A 20,572-nucleotide genomic window follows, 5' to 3' on the forward strand; every position below is an offset into this window, starting at 1 on the left:
ATTCCTGCCAGGTCATTCAGCCGGAAAAGGAAAGCACATGGATTTAAGTGTTTACAATGTCCATATAACGTCAAATTCGCCGGGTGAGTAAATATGCAATTGCAAATTGATAGTGCTATTCAGCTGTAGGATATGTAGGTGACTACGTGTTTCGGCTCGAGTACTGGACGCCAGCCAAACTATCTCTGTCGCAGCGTCAGGCCACCCACCATCTGTAACAGTGATTGACCGAAGAAGTGGGACAAGGGAACAGATGGCGCGTCCAAGCTGTCCGACAGGGACAAATAGCCTACTGATAAAACAGTGTCAAAATTGAACAAAGCGGTCAGTGTCAATCATTGAAAGGCTTGTAATGTATATCATTTAAGACAAAAAGATGCGGGAGCGATTTGGATAAAAAACAATATTCGCGACAATTTCTCGACTGCAGACTGCTAGGGTTATCTCTTTTGCGCGTTGGCAGCCGATCGAACAACCGACTGCCAGTGTAAAGTATAATCCCGTTTGACTGTCCCATCAGTCGTTAAACAATGGTTGACAACCGTTACGCCACGGCGTTGGTCATCGGCTGTGTTCTTAGCATACTGGCCACTGTATACCTGTCAGTGGCGGTGGGGACGCAACACTGGTACCAGTACACCAGTCCTACGGTGCGCGGGGAGGCTAACGTTTCCGAACTGCGCTCTCTGCATGAGGAGTTTATGGACGGGGAATTCGACGAGAAAACCTACAGCGACACTGTTTTTCGTCTCAACGGGACCATGGGCCTTTGGTGGCGGTGTGTGCTGGTACCAGCGCACACCCACTGGTACAAGGAACCAGGTATGATTCCACACAAAACAAACATATTATAAATCAAGAGTGTATATCAATATGTATTTACATGACTGTCATGTATTACAGTATGTATTACACTTTGTCCAAATCAACTGGTTGCAGATGCGAAGATGGAAATGGAGTGTGTTAGCTTTACTTTGCCACAGCAGTTCATCCCCAAGTACAAAGAACCAGGGAATCACAACAGTGGGGAAGACATGTTGCGTACCTGTAAGACGATATTCATTTAGTCATTCATTCAAGTGTGCACAATTATGGTCATACCCTTGCCCAGATTTACTATTCTTCTCTTGTTTGATATGCCCGGGGCATCCTGTGATGTATAGAGTAAAACGTTTTGTCTTCAAAGGGGCAATTTGTTGTACAGCAGTACCGTATTCTAGCAAACAATACAAACAATAATGACTCACACTATCACAATTCACACACACAAAACATTCATGATGTAAGTGTACATGAACAACATATTACAAGCATATGTGATCATGAATAATTACTAGAATATGGTCTGTAGACCCACCAGGCACACTTCTGACACATTACAGATCTGTATGAAGATAGATTGCTATCACTTTTCCATCACCAAAATAACGTGTTTATGTCTTCAGACCTATGGAGGTGTCAGTTTCTCCTGCCACTGGTGTCCCTTGGTCTGGTTGTGCTGGCTGGCTTGATAGGTTTCTGTGCCTGCCTCTGTCAAAGCCTTGCCCCCACATTGGGCATAGGAGTACTCCACCTGTTGGCTGGTAGGTAACATTCATTTTCTGAATCTTTCTCTACATTGAATGTGTGCCTAAATCCTTATTATTTCTGTGACTAAAATACAAGCTGAAAAAATTTACCTAAACTAACTTTAAGAAGACAATTTAATTATTTGTCTGACGATATAACTTGATAGTTTATATAGTTTAAATTATTTCCTTTACTATTATAAAGAGATTCAAGACGAAAATTGCTTGGAATTGTAATAACCAGAAATACAAAGAACAGAAAGAAAGTAGTAACTCGAATATGTCTAACTCTCTCTTCCGGCAGGGCTTTGTACACTAGCCACAGTATGCTGCTACCTGGCTGGCATGGACCTCCTTCACAGGGTGTCAGTGCTCCCCGACAAGGTGGATGGAGCTCTGGGCTGGTCCCTTTACCTGGCTCTCATCTCCTCACCACTGCACATGATGGCAGCAGCACTGCTGGTGTGGGCCGCACGCAGCCACAGCCAGAACTACTACCGCATGACAGCTTACAGGGTGGCTTAAGAAGCCCAGTCACACCCCAGAGAATCGTTCAGCAATTTGACCATGAATGTCTGATTCTGAACCAAACTCTGCACCCAATATCTTAAATAATTGACTCTAAACGTGGTGAAAAAGCTCTCTATAGTACTAGTTGGTAATCAAGGTTGGGTTTGTTCAGTTATTCTTTATTTGATGAATGTCAAATGCTAGGGGGAAGAGATTGGTTTGTAATTGGACCTTGAAGTGACCCAGAGGCAAATGTAGCCTGTTGGACCTAATAGCATATGATTGTTTACATACCAACTGCTACAAGTAGTATTCACAGACACATTTGATCCTACATATACAATAACAGCTAACATAGTACAGAGATCTGCTTCCTACGTTTTTTAGTGTAGCGCTTTCTTACTTTGTTTGCTCCATAACCTTGTTATGGACAAATATTTGTAATTGTGATAAAACTTATTAAAGTCTTATTTTATTATACTTACCAGGTGGGAGCACAAGAGCACAGTAAGTTACAATCTTACTATCTACAGAGACAAGTGATCTAACTAAGAGAGAAGAGGAGTTCAAATATTAAAGTAAAAATATGTTACGCTGATTATCTTTAGAGAGTTTATTAATTTAAGTCCTAAATGTTTGCTTGGAATAACAAGATAATTGTTTTCTATTTTCAAGAATATTCTTTTTTAAATTTTTAAACTTTATTTATTTAAACTTAATTTGTTGGTTTTCCTGTAGTATTTATTTTAGAATGTAGGACTACACATGCATAGAGTGGAGGTTGTGACATTGTTTAGATCGTTTTCCCCCTTCTTGAATATCTCCATATTCTGCAGTAAAAATGGTGTGCTACAGAATTTTGCTTAGATACTTGTCCATCAATGACTTTGTTAAAACATCATACATGTGTCTCATGGAGCCCCTTAACAGTTTCCTCAGTGGCAAAAAAATAAAATGTAACAGTCAAAGACATTCAAAGATTGAAGTGAGATTTGTATAGGCTTTAATTTTATGAGGAATTTGAATGATTTATATGTATGTGGTCAAATGTGTTGTTTTTCTGTTCACATCATTTAGTACAATGCTGTACTAATACTTTCATGTGAATGTCATACCACCAAAATTATTATATGAGTCGCAAAACATGTCTCTGCAAGAGGCAACGCAGACTGCCAATGTCATAAAGTCTATCATGTATTCAAAAATAAGATTTAACACCAGTCGTGATGTTTAAAGCTGCAATAGGTAATATAAAATACATTGAAATATGAGAAACAGCTCCCCCAATTCTAGTCTTGCCCCCAACTTCTGCGCTTTCCTCCAGCTTGAGTTTGATTGACTTGATTGGTTTCACAAAATAAGGAAGAAGGTCTGCCCTACCAAAGGCAATTGGCTGGAACAGGATTGCTGGAACATAATTGGCTGGAAAGTAGCAGGCCGCTCCAAAATGATAAATTGACAGGCACTGAGCTTCCTGGGTTGCTAAACAATTCTCAGAGGGCCTCATTAGCTTACACATGTTTATAGGGGACAAAACATTTCTTTATTTTATTGAAATTATATTATCTATTGTATCTTTAATAACATTCAGGCCTGAAAAAGTCTGGGTTCATGAAAGGAACTAGACCTCATAGCATGCCTTATTAAAATGCTGTACTCCTTTAATCATTAAAAAGCTTGTTATCTATGTATCCAGCAAATAAAATATAGGAATGTTCCTGCGTAAAATGTCACTAATATTGTTTGTGTCATAATTGTGTCATTACTGGCAATGTAACATGAGGTAAAATGTACATTTTCAACTGTACATTGAGTAGTAGTGCGTGTTCATTCAAAGCATTTCAATAAAGCTTTTATTATTATAGAAAATAAAGTGGATTGAATCTTTTCCATTAACATTGGCCACATTCCTGAGATATCGAAAATGTGTTGAATCCACTGTTCATCTGTAGAATGTCTAATGCCAGAACCTTATTATTATGGCTCAGATTGTTTTCCTGTCAAGTCTAACGGAAAAAAGACCCCATCTTTTCTGCAGTACGTCATCATCCCTTCTTTACCTGTTCTCATTTTCTCTCTAACTGAATGGAGGGTATTTCCACATTCCTTCTCCGTGCCAGGGAGAGTGCAATGCCCTTCTCGTAATAAGCACACTCGTTGATGAAGAACGGATAGAAAGGCTCAGGCCCCTTGTACATCATGGTCTCTCCTGAGAAGGTCTGAAACAGGGGCTCGTTGGGGTGGAGGAGGCAGAAGTCACGATCCTGACAGAAATAAGCGGGAAATTATGAGCACAGGCGTGTTCCATGCAAGAAAGCTACTTAGAAAAAACTTTTGAACTGTGTGATTAACCTTTGACCAAACAAGTCACTTCTATGGAAGTGAACCACTTCTCCTGGAGTCTGTTTTGTCACGCCACCATTACCTGGAGTTGGGGATGAACCGCAGCGATGATGTTGTGGGTCTCTCGGTCTCTGGGGTAGTCAACGTTCTTCACCATGGTGTACAAATCCACTGCTCCTCCCTCAAATTGCGTTCCTGAAACAGAGAAAGTGGAAAGTGCTCACATTTCTGCTCATCCATTCCATAGTCGTGTGACTGCCGATTCTGTTCTCTTCAGCCGCCCCTAGCCTCCTCCTGTGTTTACTCTGTGCATTGCACAGTATGTCTGTCAGGGGGATATTTGCAGTGTCGGGCTTCCTGTGTTTACTGCTGTCATGTGAGTGTCATGCATCCCTGGGCCAGAGCCACCTGTGCTAACACAATCTCCATTCGACCATCATTTCCATAAATGTACAAATGTACTTTGTATCTCAGCTCTAAACTGACAAGGATACAAAAAGAAGACTGGTCGTTGTCATCTCCATACCTGAGTTAAAGAGGTGTACCCAGTCTAGCATGTGCTGGACCCCTTGTTGCATCATGGTGTAGATGTTGGACCGTACAACACCGTGCGGCTGAGGCCCAATCTCAATTGCTGCCAGGAAAGACAAAATACAAAATGTTTGAAAGCCACAACTAGTTTTATGACTGCAGCTACTTTTGAGTGACTGTTGTATAATACATATAAAGTGATTGTAAAGTTTCAGTTCATCAAAATATACCCAGTGCAGTGACTCACCAAAGCCATGTTTGCCTACGGAGTCAAGAGAATATGCCTCACTGATCGGGAGGTCAAAGTGAATGTACCTCACAGGTGTGTCAGGCATCGACCTCTGAAGACAAGACCAGATGAGAAGGCATTTTCAGACATCAGAGACACACTCATAATAGGTTTTGGCCACTCCATTCTTTGAATTTCACAGCAAAATTCAACATGTTCATTTGACACCAGGAGTGTTTATATATGTCATGAAATAAAAACTCCTGGTGTTAAATGAACACTTTAAAATGAGCATAATTTCAGTATTGTTTACTCTTGCCTGCAGGTATCTGAAGATGTGCAAACAGATCCAGTCACAGTCTGAGTAGGAGATGAGGCACAAGCCCATGTTAGCAGTGGTGTTGTGGAGGTCGCATATCAGATCCACTGCCTTAGGACTCCCTTTAGGGCCCAGCTGAGAGTTCAGCTCTCGGGACCGCACTATTTCATAAGGAGTTTTGTCAGATGTTGAGGAACTACAAGGTGAAGAGAAGGGAAATAAGAGAAAACGGAGCAAGAAAAGTGGAGAGGAGAGAGATAACGTAATAATCTTACATTTACATTACATTTACATTTAGTCATTTATCAGACTCTCTTATCTAGAGCGACATACAGTAAGTACAGGGATATTTCCCCTGAGGCAAGTAGGGTGAAGTGCCTTGCCCAAGGACACGTCCTCAATATCAGTACCCCAACCGCAACCGTAACCATTGTCATCGACGCGGTCCCCGGTACCTGAGGGTGGCGTGCGTGAAGCAGCGGTTCAGGTCGGTCTCCGTGTACCTCCGACCCTGCTGGACGGCGCGAGGATTGGACATCACCGTCATGACGGACACCAGCTCGTCCTCCTCCACCTTCTTCCTCGTTTTCAGTCTCTCTCTCACCAGGTACACCCCTGACAGCTCGTTGCCATGGGTACCACCGCACACGGCAACGCGGGAAAGTTTCGGCAAATACACCACCTTCGCCTCCATCTGATGAGGGACAGTAAGCAAAGAGATCTCTGTAATATTTGGGACCCCTTGAGATTGAAAGGGCCGTTAAAATGTCCTCTCCACTGATGCGCCCTAACATATACTAAATTTTTGTTTACTTGTCCACTATAGCACCTTGGCCTCCACTGACTTGAGAGCATTAAGTACATAACATAGGTCATAATGTGGCAAAAAATATGTCTCTCAGGTTCTCCCTAGTGGTATCACTGATTACAGCCTGTCAGTAGGCCAACAGTGGAAGGCAATGCAACTGTAAATAAGATGATGGTGTCCCATCCTTACCGTGGACTGCAGCAGTGTGGCAGAGCAACTTCACCTGAAAACTGTGGATATTAAAATGGATGTCTTGATGGCCAAACTTGCAAATTGGGTACATAGAAAGGTTCAAAACAGCCGGTTAAGGTGAACCAGTGTTTAGATTCAGCCTCCAACACTGAAATTCAGAAAATTCCTCACAAAGTCTCCCCTCACAGTCCCCCTGGTATCCAATTTCTTCTCTCTCCCCCTCTCCCTGCCTTTAATGCGCTTTCACTGATTCAGCGCTATTCTCTCACACACTCCCTTTTTCCCCCTCACAAGTCCTGTCCGCTGTTCTGCAAAACCTCGCTCCGTGTGCGCCTCCTCTTCACTGTAGCCGTCCCGCCGAACCCACATGTATACAGATGAGCACCCAGGCTGAAATTATAGTGTCGCCAACTCCACCCTCTCTTTCCCAATCCCTTTCTCCAGTCAGCCGGCTTCAAAACCCCGCCCCGCCCTGCCCCCCCTCCCCTCTCCCCCTTCCCCCACACTCTCTGTCTCATCACTATGTATAGGATGGTAGCTTCCAGTCAGCCATTCAAAAGGGACTCAAAGCAAACCTGCTGGCATGACACAGGAGGCCCAGGGGACCTACTGTACACGCAAGGCCGGTACATCCGATATGGTGGTCAAACGAGATGTTCCTATTCTTCCAGACCTAAGTCAGAGCCCTTGTAATCCTGGTAAAACCCACACAATTATTTTATGAATGACCAATTAACTGGGTGCGAAATGTAATAATCCATTCATTTACAATGTATTATATTTGTCACAAATCATTGAAACAATGTGGAAACGATGAATTTGTTCGTTGAAAGGATGGAAGACGGCACATTGTGGGCGGTGGCATCTAAACTACTTGGAGCAGCGTAACCAATAAGCATTCAGACTGTTACCAAGAAACATTTGTTTTGCTGTTTATTTCATTTTCAACATCTTAAAGGATTCTCCATTAAGGTTGCACAGCTTGTACTAAACAAGCAAGTTTTGTTTTCTATCTAAAGAACTGATTTGGCAACCACATTTTATTTTTGTTATCCAATTAATAACAGTGAAAAACATTGGAAATAAAAATGAATACAAGAGTATGAAAAACACTTGTTACAGCAACTGTTTGACATACCAGTATATGTATTTAGACATTTTTTAAAGACAAAATACATAACAATAATCTGTCAAGTGCCTGGCAACACAGTGATTAGTTTGGAAAGGAGTCTCCCTTTGAACAAGAATTAAGACATTCATTTTATGTTGAAAAATCCCAGCTGATAGAAAAACTGACCAGACCAGCTAAGTTGGTGATGCTAGTTATCAGCTTAAAACCATTTCATACTGTTGGTTCTGTTCTAGTGCTTTTCGTCCACCAGTTTTGAAGACGCTTCTCCGTCTTCAAAACTGTACTTCAGTACTCCTTTAAACTGTAAAGTTATTAGGTAGCCCATAGAATGGTGGTTCCCACCATACACCAAAGCACAACATTTCACATCTTGGTAGCCTAATGGTGTTCCCCATTTTTACATTAAAGCTACCTTTAGTACGACAGTATCCCATTGCGTATTGTACATGATAATACTGTCGCATGACTTACAAACTGACACAATATGCACAGTGCATGTAGGTGTGCATATGAGTGATCTATTTACTGTTCATTACGAGGGTTTAGCTGGTAATTGTTCAGGGTAAGTCCGAATGGCTACACTGGTCAAGCTGATGAACCAGCCACATAACCAGTTTAACCAGCCTAGACAGTCAGCAGACCAGTATTACCAAACACTGGTCTAAGCAGTTTTTTTCAGCAGGGTTTAAGGAGGGGGGAAATCTATCTTACAATTATTATCACTATTATAATACCATTTCTATACATTTATAAAATCATAGTTATTTTCAACGATGCTTAATTCTTTGCTTCTTTATTCTTCATTTTAAGTACACTTACAAACAAAATTGTTATTCAAGTCACTCACACAGTAAATTCCATAATTTTTTGGTGTCAAAACACACACTTGCATATGTACGAACTTGTCAGATCACCAAGTCTAGCTAAATTGATTTTGTCTTCTGCAAATGAATCGCCTTTTCTGTATCACATTTTCGGTCATCAAACCACGTTCGCTTTACGGCACAATCATTTGAGCTTTTACCCTCAACAAGTACAGTGTAAGGTGGACTGCTATGTTCAAACCCAAACACAACAGCCTATGCCATTGTTCCTAACTTAGCAGAAAACATGTTATGCTATTTATTCTCTCATGGGCTGAATATTACATACTGAATTAGATTCAGATATGTCCAGTATCAGCATAGGAACAAAGGGGTAGGAATTGTGAATTCCAGCTTTACGTTCAATGAGTTCGATTTTTCCCCCAACTTCCATTTTGTGAGTTTGGCACGATCTGTCTGTTTGTGATGTTTGGGAACCAACTAAAATGAGAGGCCATCTTGAAACTATGATCCACTACAAAAGCACAACAAATAAAAAAAATCTAAAAGTTAATTGCACCATCGTAGAATTTCCATGAGCATAGACTACACAAAACTAAATCAAGGCCCTGGTTTGCAAACCAACAACTATGTTGAAAACCCTGACAAAAGTGAAACAAATACAGTATTCTAGGCCCCTGCTTGATTTGTGTGATAGCAGGTGTGTAGTGGCGGCAGTACTACCTTGTGATTCATACACCCTCAGGCGGAAGAACAGATATGCCCTCGTACACGCAATCAAAACACTGGATCCTTCAGATCATTAGTTAAAGACACTAATCAAAAGAAAAGAAAAATCTGGAGGAAATAAAGAAGAAAAAAGAACCTCTCACGACTTTTTGAAGGCCACCGGTCAGTGTTTTTTTAATAACATTTTCTATATTAACTATATATCGGCCATAGTTCACCCCCTTTAAAAAAAGAATGGGTGTGGCCTAGAAGCAAGACTGTGGATGAGGAGAGGACACTACAGTATGTCTCACGGGTCGAGAAAGCGCTATCGGCACAACATGGTGTATGGGAAGGAGGGTCGACCGCCCCCTCCTCTTCTCTTCACCGAGAGGGAGGGAGAGAGGGAAGGGATGACTGTTACTGAGAGCGCCGGGCCCCGTTCCATTTTGGTCTCTGGTCCCTTTGTCTGTATGCGGTCGGAGTGGCGTCAGCTTCATTCAGCTCTTCTGATAGGAAAAGCTTCAACTGTCTTACCTTGCATTTTTGCTAGGGGCCCCGTTCCAATATGGTGCAAAGGGAGAGGGGGGGGCTCGGGACCGAAATAGAACCGGGAAGATTCCCTGATCCCCCCCCAATGGGACCAGACTGGACTGCAGCCTCCATCCTTGAGATCTCTTATAACAGAGAGCCAACCATCAGCGTTTGGGGGGGGGTAGGTGGGGTGTGAAAAGCATTTTGACGAAGCCAGCTTTGGTCTGGGGCACCTTTTCCAGTCTAAGCAGGATGAGGTCAGTAGATCTGGGGGCAGTCATCCCAGCTGCTGCCCTCCTTGGCCTCCCAGTAGCCTCCCTTATAGATGTGTGTGGGTTCACCGGTGGTGGGGTCTTCACAGTGCTCGAACCACAAGGCCTTGTAGTTGTCCTGGTGAGTGCCTGATGATGCAACGAAACTAGCTTTAGTACTTCTGAGAACGATTGAATGTCTGTTTTTTTTTTTTTTCCAAGGAGAAGGAATAGTGAGTGCTCAGCTAAAAGAAGTCGCACACGAGAACCCAGTGAGGCCACAGAAAAGTGAATGTGGAAAGAAATGGAAGAAAAGAGGAAGAGAGAGAGAGGCAAAAGAGGAATACTTGCTTTTCAGAGAGGAGTCAGTAAAAGAGTCCTCATCGATGGCTTTTGGGAGAGAAAAGGGGTCACACACAAAAGTCGTTTTTGGGTTCCTCCCTTCAATTCAACTCTTACTAATGAAACGAGACCGAAACTATAAAAAAACAAAACAAAAAAAAAACAGAGGACTCGAAAGAAAAGCGACGGCATGCAAAGCGGCCTCCGGCTTACCCTCTTCCGATTGGCTGGCAGTGCGCTGGCTGGCCGCCTCGCGCTCCCTCTCCCGGCGGACGCCGCGCTGCTTCTCCTCCAGCCGCTGCTTCTCGGCGTTGGCCTCTTCCCACCGCCCCGCCTCCATCAGCCGCTGGTCGGGGCGGCGGCGGCTGTCGGTGGGGGCCACGCTCTCCTCCATCTCGTTCAGGGTCAACGCCAGAGAGGTGAAGAAGTACATGGTCTCCGCCGCCTCACTGCAGGACGATAAGGAGGGCGACGCCAGTGAGCCCGACAGCGCTGAGAGCTTGGGTCTCTCCGTTATAACATTGGACCAGTGGCTTGGCGCTTTGGCGCCAAAAAAATAGGAAGGCGTCATTTTACATGAACAAGGGAGGCATCTCCGAATGACATGTCACTCAAGTCGAGAATGCGTTCAAACATGGCACCCGATGATTAAACCTCACACGTGATCACATGAGAACTAGGAAGTTGACAGGGAGCTGCGAGTGAGACGCCACCTCAAACCGCCCTGTCAGAGAGGAGACGCACACACAGTCGGTACTCACGGCAATGTGTTCTTCTTCCACAGTTCCCTGGCTTTGAGGGTCTGGTAGACTGTCTTCTGTTTGCCTTCTGTGCCGTTCTCTCCTCCCTTGCTGCTCTGCATCACCCTGGAGAACTCCAACTTCTCATCCCAGGTCCCAGACAGCACATAGTGAGCCTTGCCATCCTTGTCCGTCACCACACCAGTCACCTGCATAGGGGGGAGGGTGGAGACAGAGAGAGAGAGACAGAGAGAGAGAGACAGAGAGAGAGAGACAGACAGAGACAGACAGAGAGAGAGAGACAGACAGACAGAGAGAGAGAGAGACAGAGAGAGAGACAGAGAGAGAGACAGAGAGAGAGACAGAGAGAGAGACACAGAGCGAGAGAGAGAGGAAGTGAGAATGAACAGAAGGCAGAAGGAGGTGGGGTGGGGGGTATTTCTTAAATGGACGTTAAACATCCATCCACGCCCGAACAGAGTAAGCTCCTGTTCAGGTCGGTGTTTCCAAGATGGCGTCCGTGTCTCCTACCTTTCTGGCCACGTCTCTGGAGAAGTAGCTGTAAGGGGCGAACTTGAGGTGGCAGCGGTCCCCTGTGGTGTGGTTCACCACATCTATCTCTCCTGACTAACAGTGACAAAAACAGAGAGAAATGTATATCTTCCTACTTGCTTCCGTTCATGATAAATACCTACATTTTGGGTGTGATACATTTCTTCAGTGATTGTGTTTTAATCAGCAAAGGTTTGGCGTACCTGGTCGATCCACAGTTTGCCCACTATGATGTTGTGGACCGTGGTGGTCACTTTTTTCCAGGTGTAGTGATTATTGCCCTTCTCAAAGATGGCATGGATGGTTCCTAAACAAAGAAGAATACCAAAATCCTGAACCTAAGCATGATTCCTCCCCCAATATGTGGACCATTCTTCCTTAAAACTGTAAAAAAAAAACGTTTTTCAACAAACAGCGTAAAAATAATCTCCACAATCTCATTACCATCTATACCCAACATGTACAAGCATCCATCCCGTAAAGCTCTAAACCTCGCCCCTTTTCCTTTAAAGCTTTGATTAACAAGTATAAATCCCATCCTTATTCAACCTAAAGGCTGAAAGCGATGAATCCCTCCCCCTCCCTGCCTAATATGACACTAAAGCCACGATTGATAAGTATGCACCCCACTCTCTCTCTCGCTCACCTAACGGCATGATTGACAGGTATTTGCCCCTGAACTTGCTGGCGACAGCGATCTCCTGCCTCAGGATCCAGCCTCGGTCCGAGATCACATGATGCGCCGCCGCCGGGGGATGATGACTCACCTGGAGGAGGACGGGGCAAAAAAATCCCTTTACAAGCGCAATCCCACATCTCAGATTAACGCAGCATAACCTCCTACTAACCGGGGAGAGAATCGTTGAATGCGACAGCTAGTCTGCCCTCATGGGAGGCATAATTGAGGTTTGGACCACCACTGTCCAATCATGGGATTTGAAGCTTTAATACCTCACGTGGGACTAATCTTATTTTCCACAATACAACATTTATCGGATTGCCCCTGCCACATTCTCTCGGTCAGAGGGCGATACCTCGCTGTGCCCATCTCGATTCCCTCTCCATTCAATTCAAGCCGCTTTGTGGATTCCCAACGGGGGGGCGATTACCTCACCCCCCCCACCCACCCCCCCAACTCACCTGCTCACACAGAGAGCGGTAGCCGCTCTCTCTCCGGCGGTCCAGCTCGTACGTCTCCCCCAGCAGGGGGTTGAAGGGCTTGCCGGTGCGGTGCACCGTGGTGGAGTAGGAGGACACGGAGAAGGCCGCCACGTAGCACAGCTGCTCCAGGGAGCTCTGGCACTTGGCCGCCTTGTCCAGCAGCTCGTGGTACTCCAGGTCCTCGGACAGGCGCTGGAGCATGGAGATGGGCTCGTTGAAGTTCACCTGCGGGGGGGGGAGAGGGAGAAACGGTCGTTTGAGGGGGGGGGGGGGGAACGGGGGGGAATACGAGTGTGGGTGAGAGGCGGTCGGGGGGGGGGGGGGGGCGCCCTGATACCATCAGATTTAAGACATGATCCCCTTTCACATCGCATCCGATCTATATGTAGGGAGGGAGGTGTCTGCTGTTCTTTTCGATGTTTTCCCTGACGTTACATGTTGCACTTCTGCTTTAATGCGGGTATGTCCTTTGCTCTGGGTTTTCCTGTTCCTGTTTCTTAGAATCCTTGTTTTGGATTTTCTCTGGCAGCCCTTCTTCCCTTTCCCCTCCAGTGACTTTCGCCACTCACCAGACTGCCATTGCAAAAACAATGTGCTCTTAATGACTTGCCTGGTTAAATGAACGGTTCAATGAAAACGAATAAAACAATAAGAAGGGGCTGGTTCCCTGGCAGAGCGTGTGATGATGAGGGGAGCCGTGTGTGGTACTGACAGGCATGGGGATCTTGGACAGCTCCTTGCCGATGCAGTTCTTCATGATGCTCCACAGGTTCAGAGAGTAGTTGGGCTTGTCGGGGATTCGGGTCCGCCTTTTCCTCACTGGCTCAAGCTCCTGAGACTCTTGATTGATCGCCAGCGGCTGCTCGTCAAGCTGTCAGCCAATGAATAGGGACGAGAGACAGTTGCCATGATTGTGAACGACGGGATTTGGGTATATCCCGATGAAAATATGTTGATGTACAGTAGATATCCACTCATACCAAAGTGTTGTTGAATTTCAAACAGAAGTGAGGAGGTTGAAGAGTCCACTTACAGACTGATCATCAGAGCACATTTCACTGTTGAAGCCACTGACGTTACTACTCGACCTCCTGAAGAAAAAACAGAGAAAAACATGAGATTCAGGACAGGATCCCCGATAACTAACGATGACTGAAATGACATTAAGTGGCTTGGAATTATATTACTTGCACTATTAGGAATGATAGCTTTTTGGCGGGTGTATATATTTTTTAATCATGTAGTCAGCTTGATAGTAAATAAGTCATTTTTTCTATCTTATTTTACACTTGGGTAAGTGCAATCAACTTTATGATATGATTACGAAATATGATAAAAATTTGTCTTCAAGATGATCCCAATCTGCATAATGACTGTCATAAAGTACAAAGCCAAAGATGGATTAACAGGAACAGTTACATGTTGTATTGAATGTGATGCTAGGCTGCTTGTAAGTAAATAAGAGCATAGAGAACAGTAAACATACAGTTAGGTCCATAAATATTTGGACATTGACACAATTTTCATCATTTTGGCTCTGTATACCACCACAATGGATTTGAAATGAAACAATCAAGATGTGCTTTAAGTGCAGACTTTCAGCTTTAATTTCAGGGTATTTACATCCAAATCAGGTGAACGGTGTAGGAATTACAACACATTTTATATGTGCCCCCCCCCCTTTTTAAGGGACCAAAAATAATTGGACAAACTAACATAATCATAAATCTATTTGTCACTTTTAATACTTGGTTGCAAATCCTTTGCAGTCAATGACAGCCTGAAGTTTGGAACCCATAGAGATCACCAGACGCTGGGTTTCGTCCCTGGTGATGCTCTGCCAGGCCTCTACTGCAACTGTCTTCAGTTCCTGCTTGTTCTTGGGGCATTTTCCCTTCAGTTTTGTCTTTAGCAAGGGAAATGCATGCTCAATTGGATTTAGGTCAGGTGATTGACTTGGCCATTGCAGAACATTCCACTTCTTTGCCTTAAAAAACTCTTTGGTTGCTTTCGCAGTATGCTTCGGGTCATTGTCCATCTGCACTGTGAAGCGCCGTCCTATGAGTTCTGAAGCATTTGGCTGAATCTGAGCAGATAATATTGCCAGAAACACTTCAGAATTCATCCTACTGCTTTTGTCAGCAGTCACATCATCGATAAATACAAGGGAACCAGTTCCATTGGCAGCCATACATTCCCACGCCATAACACTACCTCCACCATGCTTCACTGATGAGGTGGTATGCTTTGGATCATGAGCAGTTCCTTCCCTTCTCCATACTCTTCTCTTCCCATCATTCTGGTACAAGTTGATCTTGGTCTCATCTGTCCATAGGATGTTGTTTCAGAACTGTACAGGCTCTTTTAGATGTTTTTTGGCAAACTCTAATCTGGTCTTCCTGTTTTTGAGACTCACCAATGGTTTACATCTTGTGGTGAACCCTCTGTATTTACTCTGGTGAAGTCTTCTCTTAATTTTTGACTTTGACACAGATACGCCTACCTCCTGGAGAGTGTTCTTGATCTGGCCAACTGTTGTGAAGGGGTTTTTCTTCACCAGGGAAAGAATTCTTCTGTCATCCACCACAGTTGTTTTCCGTGGTCTTCCGGGTCTTTTGGTGTTGCTGAGCTCACCAGTGCGTTCTTTCTTTTTAAGAATGTACCAAACAGTTGATTGAGCCACACCTAATGTTTTTGCTATCTCTCTGATAGGTTTGTTTTGATTTTTCAGCCTAACGATGGCTTGCTTCACTGATGGTGACAGCTCTTTGGACTTCATATTGAGAGTTGACAGCAACAGATTCCAAACACAAATACCATACTTGAAATGAACTCTAGACCTTTTATCTGCTCCTTGTCAATGAAATAACAAACTCCCATGAGGGAATAACATACACCTGGCCATGCTGAGCAGCCAATTGTCCAATTACTTTTGGTCCCTTAAAAAGGGGGGGGGGGCACATATAAAATGTATTGTAATTCCTACACCGTTCACCTGATTTGGATGTAAATACCCTGAAATTAAAGCTGAAAGTCTGCACTTAAAGCACATCTTGATTGTTTCATTTCAAATCCATTGTGGTGGTATACAGAGCCAAAATGATGAAAATTGTGTCAATGTCCAAATATTTATGGACCTAACTGTAGATTGAAAGATCAAAATCAATTTAGAAAGGACATTAAGATCAGATATGATCATCATATAGAGGATATTTTTGGGGATAGTTAGTAATATTACATTTATTCAACATAAGAACCAATTATATATATTTATCAACTCATTTGAAACCAAGCATTTAATAGAAATGCCCTGTCTAGCAGGACTGTACTGGTAGTGGTCTACACAGGGCTGTACTAATATTGGTCTACACAGGGCTGTACTGGTAGTGGTCTACACAGGGCTGTACTGGTAGTGTTCTACACAGGGCTGTACTGGTATTGGTCTACACAGGGCTGTACTGGTATTGGTCTACACAGGGCTGTACTGGTATTGGTCTACACAGGGCTGTACTGGTAGTGGTCTACACAGGGCTGTACTGGTATTGGTCTACACAGGGCTGTACTGGTAGTGGTCTACACAGGGCTGTACTGGTAGTGTTCTACACAGGGCTGTACTGGTATTGGTCTACACAGGGCTGTACTAGTATTGGTCTACACAGGGCTGTACTGGTATTGGTCTACACAGGGCTGTACTGGTAGTGGTCTACACAGGGCTGTACTGGTATTGGTCTACACAGGGCTGTACTGGTAGTGGTCTACACAGGGCTGTACTGGTAGTGGTCCACGTACTTGTGGAAATGAGGATCTGCAGGCACGGTGATAAACTCTGGAGCCTCCTCCATGGCGTCGAAAAACTCATTGTCATCGTCCTCATCGCTCCCCTCTCCCTTGCCTGAGACCGAACCTGGAAAAGCAGGAGAACACAGACATGATTCTGCTGTGTTAGCTTCTGAACTGGTACCCTGCACGAGGCCAGCATCCACTGATACTACTGCCTTGTCTGAATGCCATCCATGAATTCAGAGATGAGAATTCATATTATTAGAAGTTATATTATTGTTGCTTGCTTTTCTACAGGTACACTCTTGCACTTTTTGAGGTTCATGTTGTTCAATTGTAACTTGTTTAACTGCATGCTCTTATGGTTCTTCCCATTGGCACTTATTTGGTTTCCACAAAGTACGCTTCATGTTTTGGCTACCCGCAATGTTTTTGGGGCTATCTCGTTGTTATGATCAGTGACCTATGCACTTTTGTAAAGCTCTCTCTTGGAAGTCGCTTTGGATGAAAGTGTCTGCCAAATGACTAAATGCCAATGGAAGTCAGGGGTTGCCCTCCTGGGGTCTCTCACCCTTGCTGTCCGTGGAGGTGTTGACCTGCGAGGCTCCCCGGAAGGCTCTCTCCAGGTTGTTGTGCTGCTTGGCCAGCTGCTCCAGGGTCTCCTCCAGCCTCACCCTCTGGTCCCTCTCCGCCTGCAGAGCCTTCTGCCAGCGCTTGCTGTGGCCCTGAGCCAGGGCCAGGAAGTCTCGGCACGCCTGAGGGATGAAAGGAACCCGTGGTGAGAAACATTACTCGGAAACTCCCGTCTTTCGGAGAGAGGGAATTATTGGGAACGTTACACCAATATATGATACAAGAATGATACTTGATAGCCGTGGAAACAGCCAGGCTGACTTGTGCTTGGACCAACAAATGTTCGCTCCTGTCCCAGGCGGTCCGGTCAAGGGTTAGTAAAACTGCACTGTGGGGAGGGGGGGGGGGGTCGTCACACTCACGTTGATCATGGCGTTGGAGGTGATGCGGAACAGCGTGGCTCTCTCGGTCACCTGGCGGATCTTATCCCCGGCCTCGCCTGTCAGACGCAAGCTGTCCAGCTCAGACAGAGACCTGGAGGGCAGGCGGCAAATAAACGCGAGGACCCCTGAAACCGGGAAGTGCTCAACCAATCCTAGCACTGATTACACAACCTATGCAGTGGTCAGTTCGTTACCTTGCCATACAATTACAGCATATCGTAAGATAAACAAGAACTAGAAGTGGACAGTTCTAACAGTTTTATAGTGGTTACTGCTAAGGAACGGCCTGCATATACTGGCATATTGAAATTTAATTTCCTTGCATTGAAAATATGTCTGGGGAGAGACGCTACTCATCTTCTGTCCCACCTCTGCTCAGAGCGTTCGACTTCAGACTGACCTCTGGAGGGCGGAGCCGTGTTTGGAGATGAGGTCGTTGCACGTGCTCAGATCTTCCACCTTGCTGCCCAGTGTCCGGAGCGTGGACTGGACCTCGGAGCTCTGCGCCCCCCCGCTCTGCCCCGGCGGTGCCGAGCCGGAGGACGGGGAGAAGTCATCCCCCGAGTCGTCTGAAGGAGGGGGTGGAGGTTTGGGAAGAGACTCGGGTTAGGCGACGCTTCGCATTTCACACTGGCATCTCTTCGATCGCTGGTCTTAATGGAGAACTTGCGTCCATACTTAAAGAGCATGTGAAGATGAATGCCAATGTCAAACTTAAAATCCGGTATACCAAAAGTTGCCTTGGAGCATAACTTGCAACTACTATTTACATGAACAATAATCTAGATCCAGTCTTGATCCTTCCAGCTCCCTCTCTCATCCCCCCAGGATCTCCTACCAGACTCGGCCTGCATGCGTGCAGCCTTGGCCTTGGCCAGCTCCAGGGCGGTGATCCAGCGCTGGCGCTCCACCTCGCAGCTCGCCTTCAGGTGGTACGTCTGCGCCCCGCCGTTGGAGATGACGAAGTTGCAGGCGTCGTCCACGGCAATGGTTGCCGTGGCCAGGTTGATGGTGCCCCGACACGTGTGGCCCATCTCCGCTTGGGTCCTGGTGGGATCGGAGACCAGCGCTTGTTCAGTATGGAGGTACTGATGACTGGACTCCCCCCCCCTCCACAGGTGGTCATTTGATGGTGACAGTTTGATTTACTAAAAGAGACGATGCGGCTTGCCAACACGACTACGAACCATGGTGGATACTAATGAAGCATTGGATCAAAATGTGTTCAATCCCAAACATTTGACAGGCATATACAATGTATATTCCACACAATAAATTATACTGTGGTGATACTGTTTTATTATAATGTTGTATTACGGTTATTTGGCATTTTAAAATCATACCTGTAGTACGACAACAAGCCATTGCTCAGGACAAACCACCGCCGCTGGTATCCCTTGATGTAATTAGTCCATTTAAACACCCAGCCTTTGTATGTGTCACCAGCAGGGGTTGGAGTGGGGGTCTTCGGCTCCGACATCACTGCCCCCCTAATCACTGTACTGTGATTGGGCGACAAAGAAATCATTTGTATCAATAAACTGACTTGCATATGCAGCTATTGAATTGAGCATGTACCCTCAAAATGTAGTGTCATTAGCAATGCCAGGCACTGATATATTGTCAGTGATAGAGGCAACCATTTGGTAATGTTGACTTTAAGCAAAGATCAAAGGGCAAACCTTAGTGTTGCATCACAAAACATTCTAAAAGCAATAACCAAGACAATTTGATAGATAATTGCTCCAACTAGCTAGCCAGCATTCATAAGCCTACACAGCAAGTCAAATACGTATAGGTAAGGTAGTTCCATACAAGCTAAATAGTTTACAAAACAAGTAAGATTTAAATTGTTAACTATGTAACTTATGAATTACGATGCTAAGTAGCTAGCTGAATAGAGAAACATAGTCTTAACCGTCAGATGTAGGTGAAATACAAATAGCCTACATCATTTACTTAACTTTCAATTAGTATCCTTGTAAAAACGCCACAAAAGAATGTATAAATTGACTACTGATATATTTTCAACAACTTAGCTAACGTCAAACAACGCCAAAATGAAGGGGGGTGGGGAGGGATGATGTCTGATTGTATGGTACAGTATACGTTCCCAAGCTAATAGTTAAGGCTACCTACTACCATGATCGCTCGATGCGGGCGTCATACTTGACTCTCCATTGCTTGGAATAGCTAGCGCAACTAGCCTCGGTAAATGTGGGCAATGACCTTTCCTTCTTTAGAAAGATAGGAAAGCTAGCTCGCTCAGTCGACGACAGTGTTCACTTAAAATCATCTGGCTACTTAATGTCACAGCACAGTAAAATTATTAGGAAAAGAACAGTTATCCTTCTATGTACTCTGACAAACAGACGCTAAGGCCGTACTATACATAGCCAAATGCTAGGAAAGCTAGCAAGCTAACTATGTTTACCTTGACGTGTCCGAAATGTGAGATCAGGCAACCAGACACCCGGTGAAGTCACGGCTAACTTTGACACCCATATGCTAACAAACAAGCTGGCTAAACGCTAAAGCGTAACGTATGCATTGAACTAAAACCAAAATAGCTAACTAGATTTGCATACAGAAATGTACACCAAAAGTGCTAAATATTGTTTTAAAGCCTCATATTGCCTTAATTTCGACATACATCTACAGGCTAGCTAGCTACATCTAACTAGACTAACGTTAGCCCGTAGGTTAACACCCGGTGCCACACTCTTCAACTTCCTCCAAGAAGTCTGGAGCAATGAGTTCCTCCTGATGTCATCTTTGCTCGAAATAGTCGGTCTGGAGGTGCTAGATTGAAATATTGAAGTACAGAATAGTTCTCGCTTTTATATAATTATTTGAAGACATCACACATGACAAGACAACAGAAACAGCCAGCTCAAATATAAATGACTCAGATGCGGTAATGAGAATAACATAATGAACATCAAATTGAATACAAATGTTATGTCCTGTACACTTCCATGGTTTCTTGTGTACTAAACTAGGTAGCTAGAGATATGTGTTATGTATGGCAA

General features: G+C 44.6%; 3 protein-coding genes across 4 annotated transcripts; 1 reads left to right on the forward strand and 2 right to left on the reverse strand.

Moving 5' to 3' along the window:
• The first annotated feature begins 4 nt into the window (after positions 1–4).
• On the forward strand, positions 5–2,187 carry LOC134009790 (claudin domain-containing protein 1-like). Its single transcript, XM_062449483.1, has 4 exons — positions 5–822; positions 940–1,047; positions 1,446–1,583; positions 1,873–2,187. The coding sequence occupies exons 1-4, from the start codon at positions 531–533 to the stop codon at positions 2,091–2,093; spliced, it is 759 nt and encodes a 252-aa protein (XP_062305467.1). The 5' UTR covers positions 5–530; the 3' UTR covers positions 2,094–2,187.
• Positions 2,188–2,797: 610 nt separating this feature from the next.
• On the reverse strand, positions 2,798–6,959 carry LOC134009789 (N-acyl-aromatic-L-amino acid amidohydrolase (carboxylate-forming) B-like). Its single transcript, XM_062449482.1, has 7 exons — positions 6,498–6,959; positions 5,956–6,194; positions 5,501–5,696; positions 5,200–5,293; positions 4,948–5,055; positions 4,504–4,616; positions 2,798–4,342 (listed from the first exon to the last, which is right to left on the reverse strand). Exons 2-7 carry the CDS (start codon positions 6,192–6,194, stop codon positions 4,145–4,147), a joined length of 948 nt encoding a protein of 315 aa, XP_062305466.1. The 5' UTR covers positions 6,498–6,959; the 3' UTR covers positions 2,798–4,144.
• Positions 6,960–7,418: 459 nt separating this feature from the next.
• LOC134009617 (oxysterol-binding protein 1-like) lies at positions 7,419–20,277 on the reverse strand. 2 transcript variants are annotated; one of them, XM_062449172.1, is made up of 17 exons: positions 19,975–20,277; positions 18,884–19,042; positions 18,379–18,587; positions 17,941–18,109; positions 17,520–17,631; positions 17,096–17,279; positions 16,534–16,648; positions 13,778–13,835; positions 13,457–13,615; positions 12,724–12,969; positions 12,230–12,350; positions 11,787–11,890; positions 11,563–11,658; positions 11,053–11,240; positions 10,505–10,740; positions 10,301–10,339; positions 7,419–10,099 (listed from the first exon to the last, which is right to left on the reverse strand). In XM_062449172.1, the coding sequence occupies exons 2-17, from the start codon at positions 19,018–19,020 to the stop codon at positions 9,957–9,959; spliced, it is 2,316 nt and encodes a 771-aa protein (XP_062305156.1). In that variant the 5' UTR covers positions 19,021–19,042; positions 19,975–20,277; the 3' UTR covers positions 7,419–9,956. The 2 variants fall into 2 exon arrangements, with proteins under 2 accessions (XP_062305156.1, XP_062305157.1); XM_062449173.1 differs by lacking the exon at positions 10,301–10,339.
• Between the last annotated feature and the right edge of the window lie 295 nt (positions 20,278–20,572).

The sequence above is a fragment of the Osmerus eperlanus genome, chromosome 23, assembly GCF_963692335.1.
Source record: "Osmerus eperlanus chromosome 23, fOsmEpe2.1, whole genome shotgun sequence".
NCBI classification, from domain to species: Eukaryota; Metazoa; Chordata; class Actinopteri; order Osmeriformes; family Osmeridae; genus Osmerus; species Osmerus eperlanus.